The 19892-nt window shown below is 34.8% G+C and overlaps 1 protein-coding gene across 1 annotated transcript; it reads left to right on the forward strand.

Annotated features, from left to right (window-relative positions):
- The first annotated feature begins 18248 nt into the window (after positions 1-18248).
- On the forward strand, positions 18249-19127 carry LOC111894392 (uncharacterized). Its single transcript, XM_023890465.1, has 4 exons — positions 18249-18361; positions 18467-18540; positions 18616-18865; positions 19025-19127. Exons 1-4 carry the CDS (start codon positions 18249-18251, stop codon positions 19125-19127), a joined length of 540 nt encoding a protein of 179 aa, XP_023746233.1.
- Positions 19128-19892: the final 765 nt, after the last annotated feature.

The following is a 19892-nucleotide window of genomic DNA, read 5'->3' on the forward strand; positions in this document are numbered from 1 at the left end:
CCGCCAGCTCCTTCCCTTTAGACGAAGAGGTACCTGAAACCAAAAACTGAAACCGTAAGCACAAAGCTTAGTGAGTTCCCCCATCATACCACATACCATACAATATCATCGGTATCTTTCAACTAGTAATCATCATCGGTATCTTTCAACCGGTAGTCATCATCGGTATCTTACAACCGGTAATCATCATCGGTATCTTTCAACCGGTAATCATCATCGGTATCTTTCAACCGGTAACCAGGGTCTATTCCACCCCCTACTACTAGCATACAACAACAAAGAATAAGCCTACAATCAGGCATATCCAAGTACTGAACTACCCTTCGGTCTTAAGGACCACTGTCAGGGGAAAACTATCCCTATCATACACGTAACATATCATACAGATATATCTCATAACCAAACACGTATCCATACCAAGATAATTATCACAAAGACAATCATCTTCTAAAGTACTCCTACTTGGTGGGCCGGCATTGTGGCCTTAGACCCACCCCTACTGGAAGGTAACTCACCTCAAAAGGTTGGCTGCTGAAAAACGGATCCGCGAATGTCTGACAGCTGCTCCGGTGATCCCCCGGCTATATTTCCATAAAACACTTAATCAGACATTGATACTATTCCCAGGGTAAAATGACTATTTTAGCCCTGACCGATTCCAAACCAAAGTCAAGTCAACTTCCAGTTGACCCGGCTCGCCGAGTTGGCTTGCCAACTCGCTGAGTCCATCTCCAGTCGATTGACCTTACTCCCGTCTCTACTCATCGAGTTAGTCATTGACTCGACGAGTTCACTTCCTAACTGATACTCAATGGTCCTTCATCCGACTCGCTGAGTTGTATGAACAACTCGTCGAGTTAATCTTCATCAGATGAACACGTTCTGACCTCGACTCGCCGAGTTGTATGAACAACTCGTCGAGTTCTATGAAGATTGCCTTGGACTCGCCAAGCACCTTCGTGCACTCGCTGAGTCCCATGAACTTTCAGATCAATGGCTTAGTCCAGAACATTGGGTCACTCCCCGGAGACCCCCTTAAACCTTTCCACACTCAACTGGGTCCTTTCGACCCTCAACAGAATGGGACAGAACCCCCTAGACTCGCCGAGTCCAAGAATGGACTCGCCAAGTTGATCACGTCCATTCCCTAAATCCTTGCTTTCTGATGAACATCCTTTGATCAAAAGATAGATCCAAGCTTCTACAATGGATCTAGCACGTAAAGTTACAAACTTTACGTGCTTGCATGGGACTTTGAGCTCAAAAGGACATAAAACAAGCTCATATGGCACATGCGACCTTTCATGGGTGCAAAAGCAACCCAAATCTACCTAGTGACTCCTTTCATGATGTGATTCAGAAGCTTAAACCCCCAACCATGTTTGCAAACATGGTTGTCCACCAAAAATGGCTCATAAAAGCCCTAAACCTCCCCAAAGAGGGATCTAACAAATGAATGAGCAAGATCACAGCTTTTTACCTTCAATGAGCTGAAGAAGGTGCACAAACTCAGGTTCCCTTGATCTCTACTTGCTACCTCAAGTTTCTCTCCTTCCTTCTTAAGATCACAAACACCAAAATCCACCAAAAAGGCTTAGATTGCTTCAAAAACGGCTAGGGTTTCAGTGAGGGGTGTTTGGGAGCATAAAGGGGTGATGGAGGCTACTTAAGGTCGTTTAAATAGGGTGCAAATCCCTGGATTAGGGTTTTTTGTCCAGACAGCGGCTAGTCGCCGAGTCCAGGACCCGACTCGCCGAGTCCACAACTTAAACTCCGCGTCTCATCCCGCTTCTACTCGGCGAGTCAGTCCTTCGACTCGCCGAGTCCAAGGCCAAAATTGTAAATCATTAAAAGAATTAAATATAAGAATACGTACCAAGAACCAGGTGCTACACATAACTCTAAGACTCGATTTTGGAATGAAGTATGACTCATCCTTTTGATCTTAACCATTTTAACAATTCTCGATACCTCTCCTTAGTCATATAAATGAACTAAGGTGTACTTTGAGGATCAATTGTGACATGGTTCCATAATCATTAGAATGATAATAAAGCACGATACTAAAGTATTCTCCTTTCCTTTCAGATTGGAGAAAACTTTTATCTTTCTGCCTAATTGATTATTCTTATTCGTTTTGCTATACATTGAAACTTTTTCAATGATTCAGAAGTACACTCAATCTTGTAAGCACAACCATATTTACTGGACTTCCAGTAAATCATGATGAATAGACTTTATCGTCCTTTATGGTGGATCTGACCTGTGCACATCAATGTGTACTAGATCCTTTATTCCTTCACTCGACTTACATACATATGTAAACAAGGAATTAGCCTCAATTTTCCCAAGTACCAAGATTTTCATACATCATATAATTCAAATCACATGATTCCAGGTTTCTATCCAATTGAAACTTGGACGATGGGAATCTTTCCTTACTTAGAAAATCACGACACTACTACAGTCAATATGTCTAAGAATCAAACCATTTTCAACATTGCTATTAATAGAAACATACAAACAACAATTTTCACAAATGTAATTGCAAGGAAACATAAATAAGATAAAATCAAAATTTTCTTTATTTATAAAAATGCAGAAAACCTGTCCTTATAATGCAAATTCAAATGAAAACTATGTTACGAAATATTCCTAAGCAATCTATCATAACTCCTAAGCAGCAGCTCAAAAATCTGATCATCGAACCATACGATCGAAATCCATTTCTTCGCGATTAGACTCAACTCACACTTCTTTAAGATTCCTTTCCTTTCTTCGATCCTACAAAACATCAAAATGCAATCTTATCACATCATGTATTAAAAATCTACAAATAGGAACTTAATAGAGTTAGATAGTGGACTTACCTGAAGCAGAGTCATACATTTTGACTTTACTATCCTTATGATCCTTCAGGTAGATACGACAACTTCTCATCCAATGCCCCTTCTCTTGGCAATAGAAACAAACAGACTCTTTTGGAATGATACATGGGACTCAGACTTAGCATTTCTCTTTACCATTTGGTAAAACGATTTGACCTTGGCCAATCCCTTTCCATTGGGAAGAGAAAACTTTTCTGGACTTCCAATGTCGCCATTGTCAATGTCTACGGTAGTTTGAGAGATTGATCTTCCAATAAAAATTTCTTGACCAGTGCGCCAAATCATTGCTGATTCAGCAACAATTAGCAAATAGGTTAGATCGATAAGCGTCATGTCGTGATCTGTCATATAGTAATCTTCAACAAACTGACTATATAACTCGGTAAGTGACTGAAGAACCAAGTCAACAACTAGCTTCCTTGGGAAACATCACCCAACATTCCTAGCTTGTCAATATGCAACTTCATTTCCAAGACGCGAGCACATATAGACTTTCCATCTTCGTGTTTACTGGCCAATAGGGCTTGAGTGACCTTGAACTTTTCAAGTTGATGAACATGTGGATCAGAGAGAATTATTTGAGGAGGTGGAGGAAGTGAAGTATAATTTCTAGTTCCTTGATCAAAACGTCAAACATCATCTTCATGAGGAAAGCTTTTTCCAAAAGATTTGGGAAGATCATAGTTGTTAAAACTAGACATGTACAAGGGATAAATTCAAGTAAGTTGATTTAATACTTAATATAACACCCAAATGATATATTAAGGCTAGGACCCGACATAATAATTTACAATTCGGAAGAGGGATGTCGTAATCCAATTGCAAACTATTTGTCGGTAGGTAAATGATGATTTACCAATTCCACCACGAAAACGAAATTTTTTAAACGAATTAAGTTTTTAAATGGAACTCCTAGATATTTTAAGATTCATTGAATTTTTCAATGACATGTTTAATCTCTATTATGCCCTTCAATTTTGTGACTAGGATACCGAGGATCACAAACAAGGTGTGAATAACCATGCAAATTAGCTTGGTACTCTCGAAGTCATTTATCACCTAATCAATGTGTCGGTTAACTACACACGCTCCATTGATCTATGACAAACTACGAGCTACCCATTGCCATCCTTCATTAGTCCCATATTAGTGTGTCGGTTAACCACACACGCTCCACTAACGACTAATAAAGTGCAATGTGCAATTTCATAGGTTAGCATCAATTCCACATTTTTCCTAAAGTAACTAAGATTGGGAATTTATAAGGTTTAGTTACTTGGTATTTCATTTAAATTTTGATGAAAGTTTTTGTCCTATCTTACCCGTTCGGCTAACGACCCTCCACTAGTCAAGGGTACAGTGGGTAAGAGTGGATACCCAATGATGGTCATTTTACAGGTCGCTTTCCTAAACGCCCCTTATAGACCAGCTTCATGAATGAGGCCTACTAATGGTAAGACTGGCTTTAACTTATACATATATAATATATTAGAGTTTTTATTTAATATAGTATAAGGGTGTATTTTACACATTTAAAATGCTAAGTGGTTTAATCTATTAATAAATTAAACTTAAACCATATGATTATGGATTTATTAATTTTCTCTTTTAATTAAACATTTAATTAATTTAATAAAATTCATAAAGATGTAATTTGAACTATTCAGAAACGTCAAGGTTCTAAATTTAAGATTTCAAAATTAAGGTCATTTAATTAAATTTTAAGTTATAAAACCAAGAGGTGCAATTTTTTGAACCTTTTCAGATTACTAGGGATTTTGGAATTTTAATGTTTCATAAATGAGACTTTTCAAGTTCCAAAACTTGAGGGCAACTTTTGAAACTATTCAAAATCTTTTGAATTCCATAACTTAGAATTTAAAGATCCACAAATGAGACTTATCAAATTCCAAAACTTGAGGGCAAGTTTTGAAACCTTTCAAAGCTCTCTTGGATCAATTTTGATAACAATTAAATTAATCATATAATTAACTATATCACAAAATTGAACTAATCTAATATAGCAAGATGAATCAAATCAAATTCTTCAAATAATTAACATTTCACAAAATCAAATAATTATCTTAAAAATTAACAATCGTCATTCAATTTGGATGAGGATAATCATTACCTTATCAGAAAAATCAGACTTTATGATACAAAACAGTTTGTGGTAATGATCCAAATCCAATTATGGCCCAAAAAACTCGAAAATCTACAAACAGGGGATCTTACTCGTCGAGTTCATGGCATGGACTCGACGAGTTCATCACATATGATCCAACTCGTCGAGTTCCCTTATGGGACTCGACGAGTCCAGGAGTTAGTGGCCAAGAAATGACATTTTTTTAGATTTGAGAATCAAACAATTGCATCAATATAACAGAAACACCCTAGGCTTTGATACCACCGATGGGTTTTGAGAACTATTACATCCTTATGGTGCACATAAAACCCTAATTCTTTGGATCTAAGTTTTCTCTAGTTATAAATGCAATTTTCATTTTCCAAAGCATGAAGCCTAACTAGCATACAACATTGATAATTGAAACATAAAAAACAAGTAAGATGACTACCTCTTTGTTGAGGTTTGTAGAACTTGACCCTTCAAGAGCTTGGCACCTCAAATGTGATGCCTCTAATGGAGTCACAAAACACCAAAAGCAAAATGGAGGATAATGAAATTAAGAGGCTAGGAGGCACACAAAACGGCTAGGGTTCTTCTTGGAAATCTTAGGGGCCTTTTTGGTGATGCTAGGGGTTACATTTATAGTGTGGAATTCCTAGGGTTTCACTTGTAAACCCTAATTCACAACCTCGAGCCTTTAGTGCAATAATCCATATGATAAGCCCTTTGGACTAACTCTTCATGGACTCCCACATAAAATTAGTCCATCCTCATCAACATGGATCATTAGCCCAAACTATATGTATTGTTGATTTACTTAATCAGTCCCTGTTAATTTAATCAGTCTCTTTTGATCACTAAATTAATTACAAATTAATTCTTGACCAATACCAATTAAATAATATGATTTCTCAATTAATATATTATTCTTATAATATATTAATAAATCAAAAATAAAATTGCTCTCGTGAATGTAACCCAAAAGGACCATGCTACTATCGGGTCAAGTACATACCAATTATAGTTATGGGCTTAGACACCTAATCCAACAGTATTGTCATCAACATGCAATACCAGAAAGAAAACGACACCAACACTTGCTTTGACATGTACTCAAGACTAATATGAACTTCTAGAAAGACAGCAGTCTTTCACTTTCTCATGGAAGAGCAATTTTTTGCTACGCGATGCTTGTCTAAATCTATGAATAAGTTTCTCAAGCATACACATCGTATTTGGATAATTTTTATGTTTAAATACTTTCAGAATATTTCATATATCCTTTGAAAGTTTTCGATTGAGGAAAGTTGTTTAAACATGTACTTTACCACATCCTATATCAAAGAAGGCAACAATGGTAACAAATAACCAAATATACTTTTCTTAGCTACTCGTGAGAATGTTTCCTCATAATCAATTTCTTGAGTCTGAGCAAAACTTATTTCCACCAATCTAGCTTTGAATGTGTGTACATTTGTATCCATGTTAGTCTTGACACTGAAGATATAATTGCAACCCATTGTCATAAGACTAAGCTTTTGATCAACATGTTTCAAAATTCGTTATCCTTCATGTATTGAATTCGCTACCCTTAGACTCTTCTAAGGGTATCCATAGTGCTCACCATTGCTTCCCAGTAGCTATTCGAATTATCCAAATTGATCAATGTTTTATCACTAATCAATGTATCTCTTTCCATAGTTAGATGATACTCATAAACCTTGGGAGGTGTTCAAAATATACTATATCTTGTGAAGAGGTAATGTCATTTGACTTAACTGGTATTTCAACCTCAAGTTGAAAGCTTGATATATGTCCATATATATATATATATATATATATATATATATATATATATATATATATATATATATATATATATATATATATATATATATATGTTAATATTTTAGCCTTTATTATTATTATTAGAACTAAAAGGTACTTATAATGTTTAAATTTATATTTTATAGGTATATTGTTGCTAGAGCGGAAGAGAAGGAAAAAAAAGACGGAAGTTGGGCTTAAAAGCAAAAAAGGAAGAACTTGGCTGAAGGCAGCCCGCTACGCCTAACATAGCGGGACTTATGCCCAACGTAATGCCGAGATCAAGACTATGCCCAGTGTAGATACCCTTACGACTAGCGTACTCGGCTTGGTGTCCAGAATCCTGATCAAGAAGAGTTTCTTAGTATGCCCCGCGTACACCGAATTACACCCAACATATGTAAGTTGGTTCCAAAGCTTATAAAAAGTGATTTTCGGCCAACCAGAAGGGAGAACTGGAATACCATCGATCCTTAGTCGACAAGTAACTTATATTTTGCCTTTTTGAGGGTCTAGAAGGCGGACAGAAGGCCGTTAAGCTGACAGGAGCGAAGATCTAAGGGGTTGGAGAGCGGATTCATGTCGGTAATCATATGGTTTGTAATCGTCACCATGCTAGCATTCCATTATGATGCCATTATGTTTTACTTTCTGATTTAGGTGTTAGAACCTCTTCTCTATTTTTATGATTGAATGAATCTTCGAATTATTGGTTTAATTGCTATTTCAATTACCTTTTTTCTTTAAATTGTGTTTAATATCTGGAAATTTGCTGCATTGTGCTTAAATAGAAATCTAGGGTTTATACAATTCTTGACTTAGGGTCGATTTCACATGAATTTTTTCTCGATTATGCCTTAATAGACTGGTTAAGACCCTAAGAACTACACCCTTGGACTTATTGTAATTTATAACACCACGAACGAATCAGCGATTGCCACTTTTGTACGTACGCCCTGTGTACGATGGATATACGCCTAGCGTAATTACAGACCCAGCTCTACTGTTATTTTCTTTTTTGATAACCGTTCATGCCTAGCTCATATTTTTTTCTGTTTAATGTTGTGATTTTTCTTTAGTTGTGGTTGTGTTTTGTGCTTATTTTTTTCAGATTATGGCTAGAAGAATTCAAAGAAGGAACCCACCTAAGGATGTAACCGATCATCGTTTCTTGAATTTCCCACAAATTCTTAATGATGAAACTCAAGGCAAATATTTGAACAACCTTAGTTTACTTCTCACCAAATAAATTGATATTGCGCCTTCATTAGATTGGGGATTGGCGTCCCGAACTAGACTGGATGAATTGATTTGAAATTTTTTACACTTACTTGGACGTGAGTGGTGTGTCATTGTTTGTATGCCGAGGATGGGAAAGACTGTTCAGGATTGAGGAACCTATTTATCTGGAATTTTTGCTGGAATTCTATTCTACAGTTTCCTATGACCCTAGGAAGGCCCCGATGACAGGATAACTTTTTCCTTTAGACTTGGTGGTGTGAGTAGTGAATGCATCGCGATTGAGCTTGCCATTAGAGTGGGGGGTTTATACTAAAGATGAGACAAGGAATGACAACTTCCCGACATTCCTTGCTGATTATGTTACGAGACGACCAGATGACTACAACGAAAATACTTTTTGGGCTGAGATTACTGAGGGAGTTTACATACCATCCACTGCTCAGGGGAAGATGATTCAGCTCACCACTTATAGATTATTGCATAGTTTGATTTCTATGTCTCTCACACATCATAAAAATAGTGAGAGAGCACCTTATACGGATTTGTTTTTCATGTGGACCCTTGTTACACTAGGGAGGCATCTGAACCACCCAATTGCTTTAGCCACTTACATGGGGAGGAGGACCAGGTCGCTCCACGAGGATATACCAATTTGTGGTGGGCACTTCCTCACACGTTTAGCTTGATCATATCAGTTGTTGACGGGGGTAGATCATGAGATCTATGGTGTTTATTCATATGAGGCCGATGGGTTTACAGTTGACGGAGTCGATGCGAATACTTCAGCTTGGCAAGGATGGTATATTACAGATATGACCAGATGATGTGTTCGGCGAGGAGGGTGCAGTTGAGCCAGCACCTGAGAGACAGGGGAGGCGTAGACCTGCTCCACGAGGAGCCTAGCAGGGACTACAACAGGAGATTGATCTTAGTTACTTATCTCAATGCATGGATGTCCTTTCCTTGCATGTGGGTGATCGGCTTGATTAGATGGATACTAGACAACAATGGAATGGGAATGCGATGACTACATTCTTTGCCCATTAGGGGTTTCATTATCCAGTTCCCTTTCCTCCACCATATAGCCAGAGGGGTGATGGAGCAGGCACATCTGGGGCGCGCAGCAACATGAAGACGAGGATGATGAGTGACTATGTTATCCTTTTTATTTTTATATTATTTTTATTTTTGGTTTCTTAGTCTTAGTTTTTATTTTTATTTTGGTTTGTTTTTAATTTGTTTAATTAGGATGTTTTATTTATGGTTTATGTAATTTTTTTTCCATGTTGATGCTCTTTGATTTTTTTAGATCTTTGTAGAATTTTTGCACATAGAAAGCTGGCAGTAAGTTCAGCCGCCAGGACCGACTGTTGTTTTATGATAGTTTGAAGTTTATAATCGAGAGCCACGAATTTTAATAAGTGTGGGGTACACGTCGATTTCATGAGAGATTATTATTTAGAAGAGTTGTGTTTCTACCTATACATTGATTCCTATGGCATGGATGAGTTGTTCCCACACCATGGAGTTTTATTTTGACGCGAAGCAGAAGTATCATCCCAACTGCCACGACATGGTTGACACTTTCCTATGTCATGAGGGAGTTTTTCATCGCGAAAGGAGGTTGCCATTCTAGATACCACGACATGGCCACTACTTACCATGACGTGGCCATAATATTATTCGCGTTATGGAATTTTCCCCATTCGACAACACAAAAGACGGTGTTCTTGGTTTTATTTTCCAGCATATTCAGAAGCAGCAATTCCAGTTTCCAGTCATCCAACAATTTTGGAACAACTTTTAGCAGCCCCATTAGATCTCGCCGCTACAACCCCAAGGGAGTCTGTTCCTTTTTCTCCCTTTTTACTGTTTTATGTGCTTAAATACTTTTATGCATACAATGAGGGCATTGTATGAAATAAGTGTGGGGTAGGGGTCGAAAAAGGAATTTAAATTGGAAAATTAAAAATTGCTAGATCAGGAAAATTTAAAATTTTTTAAACTTGAAATAATAGTTTAATTTAGGAAAATCTAGTGGTAATTAATTTTTTTTGCTAGTATTGTGTGGGATGATCCGATTAAAGCCCAAATGTTTACTCGAGCCAACACATGTTATAGTGTATCTGTGGCTTCCCATTCCTAGTGAAAAGTCATGAGATATGAAAGGTAATCTTGTAGTTTATATGGCATAATATGTTTTGTAGCCTGTACTTGAAATTTATCCATGAGAGCTTATGTAGTCATTGCACTTAGACTAATACCTCTAACCAATAAAGGTTGAAGTTAAGCTCCCTTACCTAAGCATGTAGAAGTTGAGCGAAAAAAGAGAGATATATATATTAGAGGGAGAGAGACGGAGAGAGAGAAAGAGAGAGAAAGAGAAATTACCAATAAGTTGTAAGGATTTTGGAGCTGTTAAACTATGAAGATCAAAAGATCAAAAAATTTGAAGAATCAAAAGTTGAAAATGCAAAAAATTAAACAAAAAGGTGGTGAATTCAAAAAAATCAAAAAGCAAATATCAAAGAAGTGAAGAATTCCAAGAGCTCCATTTTGGTATCAAAGTTGTAATTTTTCTTGATTATGTATGCTTAGGAAGCTTGAACAAAAATAGCTTGTGGTTAATAAAGATTTCTGAGAATGGATTCGGAGGGTTGCAAAAATGAGTGTCGTACAAACTAAGGGGTGAAGGTTCATAAGGATTGTGAGTATTTAATAATGGGGAGTTTTTAGGAATTATAGACACAGACACATGCATTGCGGTCTTGGGATAATGGTTGGGTTTAAAATGGATTGTTTTATGCGATATTGGTATTGCTTGGGGCAAGTAAAGGCTAAGTGTGGGGTATTTTGATATATATATATATATATATATATATATATATATATATATATATATATATCTTAATATTTTAGCCTTTATTATTATTATTTAGAACTAAAAGGTACTTATTGTTTAATTTATATTTTATAGGTATATTGTTGCCAGAGCGGAAGAGAAGCAAAAGAAGACGGGAGTTGGGCTTAGAAGAAAAAAAGGAAGAAATTGGCTGAAGGCAGCCCACTACGCCCAGCATAATGCCGAATTAATGTTAAGTGGTATTTAAAGTATTTAATAAAACATTTCTTTATTGCTTTCTTGTTTCTAGTGTAACCTATAATCAAAAACTCCAAGTTAATTCATTACCGTTCCCCTTGTGTTCGACACTTGTTCTTACCACAGCTATGATATTACACGATTAGGTTCACTGCCTAGTGTGTGCGTTAGTCCGGTTGCGATAAATTCAGTTTTATAAATTTAAAACTTGAGCATTTAAATTATATATATAAAAATCACACTCTAGAGCTAGTGCCAACTATAATTTCGTTATCAGTCATATCTTGAATTTCTTCAAGTTCAATATGACTCCCACCGACTTCTTGATAGCTATATTTTCTTTCTCTCAAGGAGAATCCCTTTTGAGCTATAAGCATCACATATATCAAAAGTCTTAAGTAAATACCTGATAATGAAACAGTTCACAATTGTCGATTCAAGTTGGTCATTGGGTTCTCATTGATGTGCACAAAAGTACCCACTAATTTTAATATTTATAACCTAACAAACTTAACTATCTATGCACTTATAGGCAGTGTACCTAGTCAGATTACAGTATAGCTTAGGTAAGTCGGGTGTCGATCACAGGGAACGGTGTTCTAATTAATTTACTTACTATTAAATTAACCTAATTTATTAACAAATTTAATAAAGGGTTTTATCTGATTTTACAAGATCAGATGAACTTAAATCCAATTTAATAAGTAAAAACACACACTCTTGTTTAGATTGAATCCACTTTTCCCTTATGGCTAGCTAACAATTACGGATTACTAAGTTGGTTTTTAATTATATTAGTAATTTAGTTCTATCTTACCAATATTTAACTAATTCATGTCAAACCATGTATGTTCACACATAATTAAACACAGAACCAATTATAGTTGAAAATATGCTATATAAGATTTGTTGTGTAAACGCAATTATGATCACAATTCTCGTTCTCTAACACAGCTAAACTTTATTTATTCTAATTATTAACTAAGATTAGTCAATCCTAGCTCTAACAATTCAATGTTCACTAAATTATTAGGTAAACAGGTTCATGCAGTTTAATGGTCACTAAGCTACACAGAACATGTAATTAAACAATTAGATAAACAAATATTAACATGCTAGGTCATACAAATCAAACACAAACAAATTTTCACCAACTAAGCTAAATCCATAATCATATAACTATTCATAAGTTCAAAGCTTCATCTAGCTAAACAAGAGTAGCTAGATTCAGCTGCTCATCATAGTAATTAAACTAACACAGCTAAAACTAATGAAAGACATGTTCTAAAAATAACCTTTACTTCTTTTGGTGTTGAAAACCCTCTTCCAGAGCCTTTCTTTCGTTCTTATTCGTCTTCTGGAACTCTTTTTCTTCTGCCAAAAGTCTCTCTTTTCGTAATAATCAGGATAACTTATATAAGCCTTAAAAACTCGCGCCACGTCGTGGCCAAATCTCGCCACGTCGTGGGCTTCAAGAAATCCGTATTCTTCAAGGAAATCCTCCGCGTCGCGATGCTTATCTTCTGGAACACCCATGCCACGTCGTGGGCTTCGTCGCCACGTCGTGAATTTAGCTCTTATCGTGAATTTATTATTTTCTTGTCTTCCAAGCCTCCCATGTTCCCCATTTTGTCACCTTTGGTCCCTTTCTTCGAAAATTCTTTGTATTGACTGAAAATAACAATTTAAACTCATAAGTATCATTATTCTAAACATATTATCAATTTATTAATAAAAATGTACTTAAATACTGCCTAAAAATAAGTGTAAATATGGCAATATCACTCATCTAAAAAAATACGTCACAACACCATATCCAAATGTGAAGGAACTTTCCAACTCCATATTTCATGAGGTGTTTTAAAAAACCTACTTAATTGGTTATAAGGTTCAAAATATGCTCTACTATTTAATGTGATATTCCCAAAATTTTGTGAATGGTAACGAAGCATGACTCAGCATAGATCTAACCATATAACACTTGATTCTCCTTTTAGAAATACCATTACATTATTGTCACACCCCCAAACCAGAAAGGCGGAATCGTTCGAGGGCAGATGACTTCATGTAGTATCATAACAGTTGAATATTTGTAAAGAAAGTAAACACAACCATCATAAATATAATTTAAAAGTTACATTGTTGAATACAATACATGTCTCAAAATAAATTACAAAATGATGATTTAATAAGTTTTGAAACTGATGTCTTAGCATCCCTTCTACAAAAGCTGATGTTTACCTGTATTATTGAATCCTTGAGAAATACAAGTAGTTTTGAAAAAAAAGTGTCAACAATTAAGTTGGTGAGTTCATAAGCGTTTTTGTGTAAGAATTGTATGACTTTTTGTATAAAGCAACTGAGTTTGTTCCTAGAAAATCCAATATTTTCCATAAATGAATAGTAGTTTTAAAAGTTCCAAAAATCCGAAATGCATAAGTATTTTCCATACCTAAAATAGTGTAAGTAGATTTATATATGTATATATGCATTCTTTATCATGTATGGAAGATGCGAAACTTATGAAATATGGTTTTGGACATTCATAATTGTACTTTGCTATTTATTTCTCTTCAACAAAAATAAATTAGAAATCAACAGAAACCAGCCTTACAAATGCATACAACTTCATGAAAAGTCTTTACCCTATGCATAAGTGATATCCGAATTTTACCATAATTTATTAACCATCAAAAGTGTTTTATATTAATTATTGCTCTATTTTCTTTCAAAAACTACAATAAATCGAGAAAAACGAGTTATTTTCTGAAAATTTATAGATCATCTTATTTTGTTGTTTGGATTCTAAGAAATATCGAATTTGAGCAGAAAAGAAGTTTTAGATATTTATTTATGAATAAATCCTTTATGAGCATTCTTAACAATATACTTTGATAATCAAGCCTTTAAGCTTGATGTTCATCACATGCATTATGATTTGAAGACCATGAATGAACTTATTTTGTTCAAAATTATGTTTCTAAATGAAAAACTTGAATACAAGTGGTTTTGGATCTTTAAAACTTGTAAAAATCAAGTTGATTGATTTGATTTAGGTTTTGATCATTGGATTTCACCTTCTAACTACATGCATGTTCTTTTTGGGTGAAATCCGACCACCATTATCATCAAATTCGACATACATGAACATACATGTGAATAATCTCTAAGAATAGTGTTTATGGATAAGAAAAATGCAAGAAAACTTAATATTTTTGAAAGAAAATTGAACAAAATGTAAAGAAATTGATTTTACCTTGACGATCAACTTCAAATGATGAATATGTTGGATTAGGTATCTAAGCCCATAACTATAATTGGTATGTACTTGATTTAATAGTAACATGGTATTTTTTGTGTTGCCTTCACTCTAGCAACTTGACAGGATGACTTTTGGAGAGTGAGGTTGAATTTATTATTTGGAATAATAAATTGATTTATTAATGTTTTATGAAAATAACATATTAATTAGAAATCATGTTATTTAATTAGTATTTAATCAGAAATTAATTTTGGGATTAAAGGAACTGATTAAAAGAATAGAGGTTGTTTTTTAAATCATTGATAGTTGTGAAAGTGGGCACTTGGACTCCTTGGATAGGATTGGACAAAAATTATAGGGTGGCCCTATAAGATTTTTGTCCAAGGCCTTCCAAAGAGGAGTCCATGGGCTACTTAGGCCTTAAGCAGGGAATTAGAGTTTCCACCTGCAAACCCTAGCTTTGGACTAAGCTACCTCACATATAAAAGGGATTTAACCCTTTGGATTTTTGGCCAATTCTTGTTGCTACAAACTCTAGCTGAAATTCTTAGAGTATTCCCTCCTCTCTCTCTCCTCTCATCCTCTTGCAAAGAGTGTTTATGATCCATTAGAGGTGCAACATTTGAGGCACTAAGCTTTCAAGAGTCACGAATCTACAAGGTTTCTTGTTGTTACTATATAACAAGTTAAGGTAAACATGAAAACCCTTTTTGTTTGTAATTTTTCAAAATTATATGCTAGATCTAGTTTTTTTTTTCTTTGTTGTTCAATTTGCATGTTCAACTAGTGAAAAAATTAGATCCAAAGCAATTAGGGTTACATGAACACATAGGTTGTAGTTATGCTCATAACCCATCAAAATATTCTTGAGTAAAATGAGGGATATTTTCTGGAAATTTCATGAGTTTTGAAGCTAATTCATAGAGGTAAAGAGTGGGGATTTTAGAGAGAAGAAAAAAGAGAAAATAGAGATTTTATCACTCTGGATAGCTCATCTCTCTCGTCATCTCTTTATGGTTATACTACACCAAAATACAGAGACGCTTATGAACTCATGAAGAATTGACTGGCTAAATCTCTCCTATAGATTGGGCTTCTATGTTTGCCAACTTTAGAGAGAAGAGAGAGAGAGAGAGAGAGAGAGAGAGAGAGAGAGAGAGAGAGAGAGAGAAGTTTTTAGAAAGAGAAAGAGAAAGGTGGAGTGAATGGGAAGTGAAAATGATTGACTTTGGAAGAGAAATGAGGGGAGAGAGCGGGATTCTGAATTTTGAAGAGGACAGAGGATATTTGATTTGATTTTCTTTTTTAATTAATTCCTTAATTTTTATAAAAAAAAATCAATTTATATAAAATGTGCATTTTAGATAAATTTTGTTCATTACTCTTGGATTTTTAGCTTATAAATGTAAGGTTAATGTTAATGAATTAAATTAATTTCCTTGATTATATTTCCACATTTTAAATATATTAGTTTGATATTATAGTGGTTATAAAAACTTTTATGGGATTTTAATATAAAACTTCATAAATTTAAGTTTTTATGACTTTTAGAGTTTTAAGGAATTTTGTAAATCCTTGGATATCAAAATTAATTGAATTTTGAGACTTTAAATTATTTTGTGTTTCCTAACTCTTATTCAAGTTAGAAATAATGTTTGTAATTTATTTTTATCGGTTTATTGGCATTCTATGTGGTGGTTGCGAGATTCAAGTGAATTTAATGAATAAAGTATACTAGTCCTAGTTTCAACGTTGACTTAAGTTTCTATGAGAATTTGACCTAATTTCCACTTCTATGTCAGGTGCATGATGTGTCTATATGATTCATGCAAAGATGTTTAATTCAAGGAATGACTCGGATATGGATAGTCATTACAGTTAAGTAGTTATAGAATTCACATACCAATGTGAAATCTAAGTACACTATATTCTACTTGTTTCCAAGTTTCTAGTAGGTTATAACATAGCTCCTAGTTACTAAGTCTAGTATGTATCGTGCCTATATGTGCAAATAAGTTTATTCATATCTAGAACTATCTCAAATTTTGACGGTTGTCACAATAGATCCCCGGTTACAAAAGATCACATGCCATACACTAAAGAAGTATCATTACATTGTTGTTCAAATGTGAAGACATCATTATAAATAGGATCATATCAGAATATATTCTTGTCGATCCATTCACTAAGCCAATTCTACCGACCAAGTCTGTTACTTATACCAATTCTTGAGACATTAGATCTACAAATGAATTGGCTTAACCACTTAACTTTGTTTTATTTATTTTCAAAACGTATAATAGTATGAATTGTAACTGTTTTGATGTTTATTTTGTAGAGACTTAATAAAGAGCATTTCTTGTTATCAAAGTTATGTTATCCATTACTGTGTTTCACTTTTTCTTGTTTTGAACCTACTTCTAGAATATTTAATTATGTTCAAAACTCCACAGTCGCTCATACTCTTAGGAGTGAGTATTGGAATTTAAGACTATCGTGAACGTCAGTTGATTGGACCATACGAGATTAGATATCTTGTGTATTCTCGTGTTTGGGGTCCCTCACCGATTTCCTCTAAGGGAGAATCATCTTACTATGTTTCTTTTATAAATGATTACACTTGTTATACATTGGTATGTTTTATAGGCATATGTCTGATTTTTTCACCATACATAGCGAATTTGGAGCCCTTGTTAAGACTCAACACTCTGCTGTTATAAAATGATTTTGATTTGCAAGGGGAATACACTTAAGATGCTTTTACTCAGTTACTTTTATTTGATGACATTATGCACCAATCATCATGTATAGATACTCCTCATCAAAATGGTATTGAATAAAGAAAACATCATTACCTTGTTGAAATTGCACTTTCCCTGCTCTTATCCTCCTAGGTCCCTAGCACCTTTTGGGAAGAAGTTGTTCTTACCGCTACATATGTCATTAATCACATTCCCACTGCACATAACTCTACGATGTCTCTCTATGAAAAACTATATCGAAAAATTCCTAATTATTCCTTATTTCTTGTTTTTGGGTGTGTATGCTTTGTTTTACAACCTCATGATGAGCAAGCTAAAATGTCTCCAAAATCTTCTCTATGTCTATTCTTGGGGTGCGGTATTTGTCAAAAAGGATATCAATGTTATGATTTGACAAAACAAAAAGTGTATTTTTCACGACATACCACCTTTCTAGAACACATTCCTTTTTCTAGCATTCTTGTTCAATCATACAACGTGACTCAGTCGAAACTTCGAGCTACTGATCCATTTAGTATTGACAGTGATGACGTGTCTTCATATGCTTCTGCTATTTTATATAGTCATCCAACTACATATCCCACATACATTATTGATCAAGAACCCCCACCATCAACACCTACTCATACTCAAAAGTCCACCAAACTTCCAAAATCCGTATATTCCTCTTACTCACCAGCTTTTGCCTCCTTTAGTGGGAATATATATCGTCTCTCTAACCAAAATCCTACAAAGAGTTTGTATTTGATCCTCTTTGGTAAAATGATATGGCTGAAGAAATTGCAGCTCTTTATCAGACTTATACATGGGATTTGGTTCCGCTTCTACTTGAAAAACACACAATTAGTTGTCGTTAGGTATATAAGATCAAAGCAAATTTTGATGATTCTATTGAACATTATAAAACCAGACTTATTGCAAAAGGATACTCGCAAGAATATGGTATGGATTATGAAGAGACATTTTCTCCAATTAGGAAAATGATAATTGTTTGCACTCTGATTGCTATTTCTATTATTCAAAAATCGTGGATTTATTTATGAATGTCAAGAATGCATTCTTGAATAGTGATCTTCATGAGGATGTTTACATGTCTCCTCCACCACGTATTGCTCACCGACCAGGTGAAGTTTATCAGCTTCAAAAAACATTGTATGGTCTCAAACAAGCTCCTCATAGTTGGTTTGTGGAAAATTTTACATTAATTACTTATCTTTGTTTTCAATCTATTTTTCATGACTTTTATTTGTTTTTTAGACGTACAACTATATGTCGGATCCTTCTTTCATTATATGTTAATGATATGATTTTTACTTGTGATGATCATGATAGTATATAGTCCTTGAAACATGATTTGGCTAACCGTTTTTCTATGAAAGACTTGGGCATACTGTGTTATTTCTTAGCGATTGAAGTTGCAGAATCTCCAAAAGGTTATCTTTTATCTCATATGAAGTATATCTCATATTTTTTTGAACACGCACGACTTTCTGATAACAAAACAACTGATACACGTCTAGAAAGTAATGACATGTTTTCTCCAACTAACGGTATTCCATTGTCAGACCCGACCCTTTATCGTACCCTTATGGGGAATTTGATCTATCTTATAGTCACGAGGGCAGATGTTGCTCATGCAATTCATGTGGTTCACAAGTTTGTTATTTCTCCTTCCATGTTTCATAGAGGAGTTCTTTATATTTTGAGATATCTCTATGGTACTCAGTTTTGCAGTCTGGTGTTTCCTTCCACTTCCTCTCTTGAGTTGTGTGCCTATAGTGATGCTGATTAGGATAATGTTATTTATGATCGCAGGGCTACTACTAGGTATTGTATCTTTCTTGGATATTTGTTGATTTCATGGAAGAGTAAGCAACAAGATGTTGTCTCTTGTTCATCTACAGAATCCGAGTATTGAGTTATGGTTGTTGCTACTTGTAAGATTGTGTGGTTGCGATTGTTTCTTGCAAACATGAGTGTTCATATTTTCATCCTACCAGTTTGCACTATGACAACGAGAGTGTGATAATGATTGCTAAGAATTCGGTGTTTCATGAGCGAACAAACATATTGAGATTAATTGTCATTTTGCTCATCACTACTTTCAGCAGGGGACTATTTCTCATCCTCATGTTCCATCCATAATGTAGATTGCTAACATATTTACAAAAGCCTTGACTGCTCCTCGGTTGTATTTTATGTCTGACAAACTCTCAGTGTTTATTGTTTTTGTATTATGAGTTTGAGGGGTGATGTTTGCATAATAAAGTTATTTGGGCCCTTTTTTGGTTTGGGTTGTGTTTGGCCCTCTAGGTCTATTAGCTTCATGTGAAGTTTTTTTTATCATCCTAATGTCGAACTATTTTTCCGCAGGACCTCCTTTACAGTATCGTCACCGCAGTAAAGTTTAACTACCAAGTTCAAGATGGATTGGTGTGATTCCTCTATGCCTAGGACACCATAAATTTGAACCATGAAGGAAGAAAGGGATATGATAAAATAGTGATTGTGATGCCCTAATTATTCACTAGGGGGAAACCAAAGGACTCTACCCTTTCATCCCTTCGATAGATAAAGGGAGGCTAGAGCTTTTGATTTTTCATGTTATCAAAGAGTTGAACAATAGTTTTTTTTCCGTGTTGTTAAAGAGTTGAACAATGAATATTATCTTTCCTTTTCATTG

Source organism: Lactuca sativa, chromosome 4 (genome assembly GCF_002870075.4).
Source record: "Lactuca sativa cultivar Salinas chromosome 4, Lsat_Salinas_v11, whole genome shotgun sequence".
Classification (NCBI taxonomy): domain Eukaryota; kingdom Viridiplantae; phylum Streptophyta; class Magnoliopsida; order Asterales; family Asteraceae; genus Lactuca; species Lactuca sativa.

What these genes read in the sequence shown, in the direction of transcription:
- LOC111894392 (XM_023890465.1), top strand. Translation starts at nt 18,249, where the DNA reads ATGAATGTCAAGAATGCATTCTTGAATAGTGATCTTCATGAGGATGTT. An exon ending in TATCAGCTTCAAAAAACATT is followed by an intron (nt 18,362 to 18,466) that starts GTATGGTCTCAA and finishes TTTGTTTTTTAG; the next exon opens with ACGTACAACTATATGTCGGA. An exon ending in TACTTGTGATGATCATGATA is followed by an intron (nt 18,541 to 18,615) that starts GTATATAGTCCT and finishes GTTATTTCTTAG; the next exon opens with CGATTGAAGTTGCAGAATCT.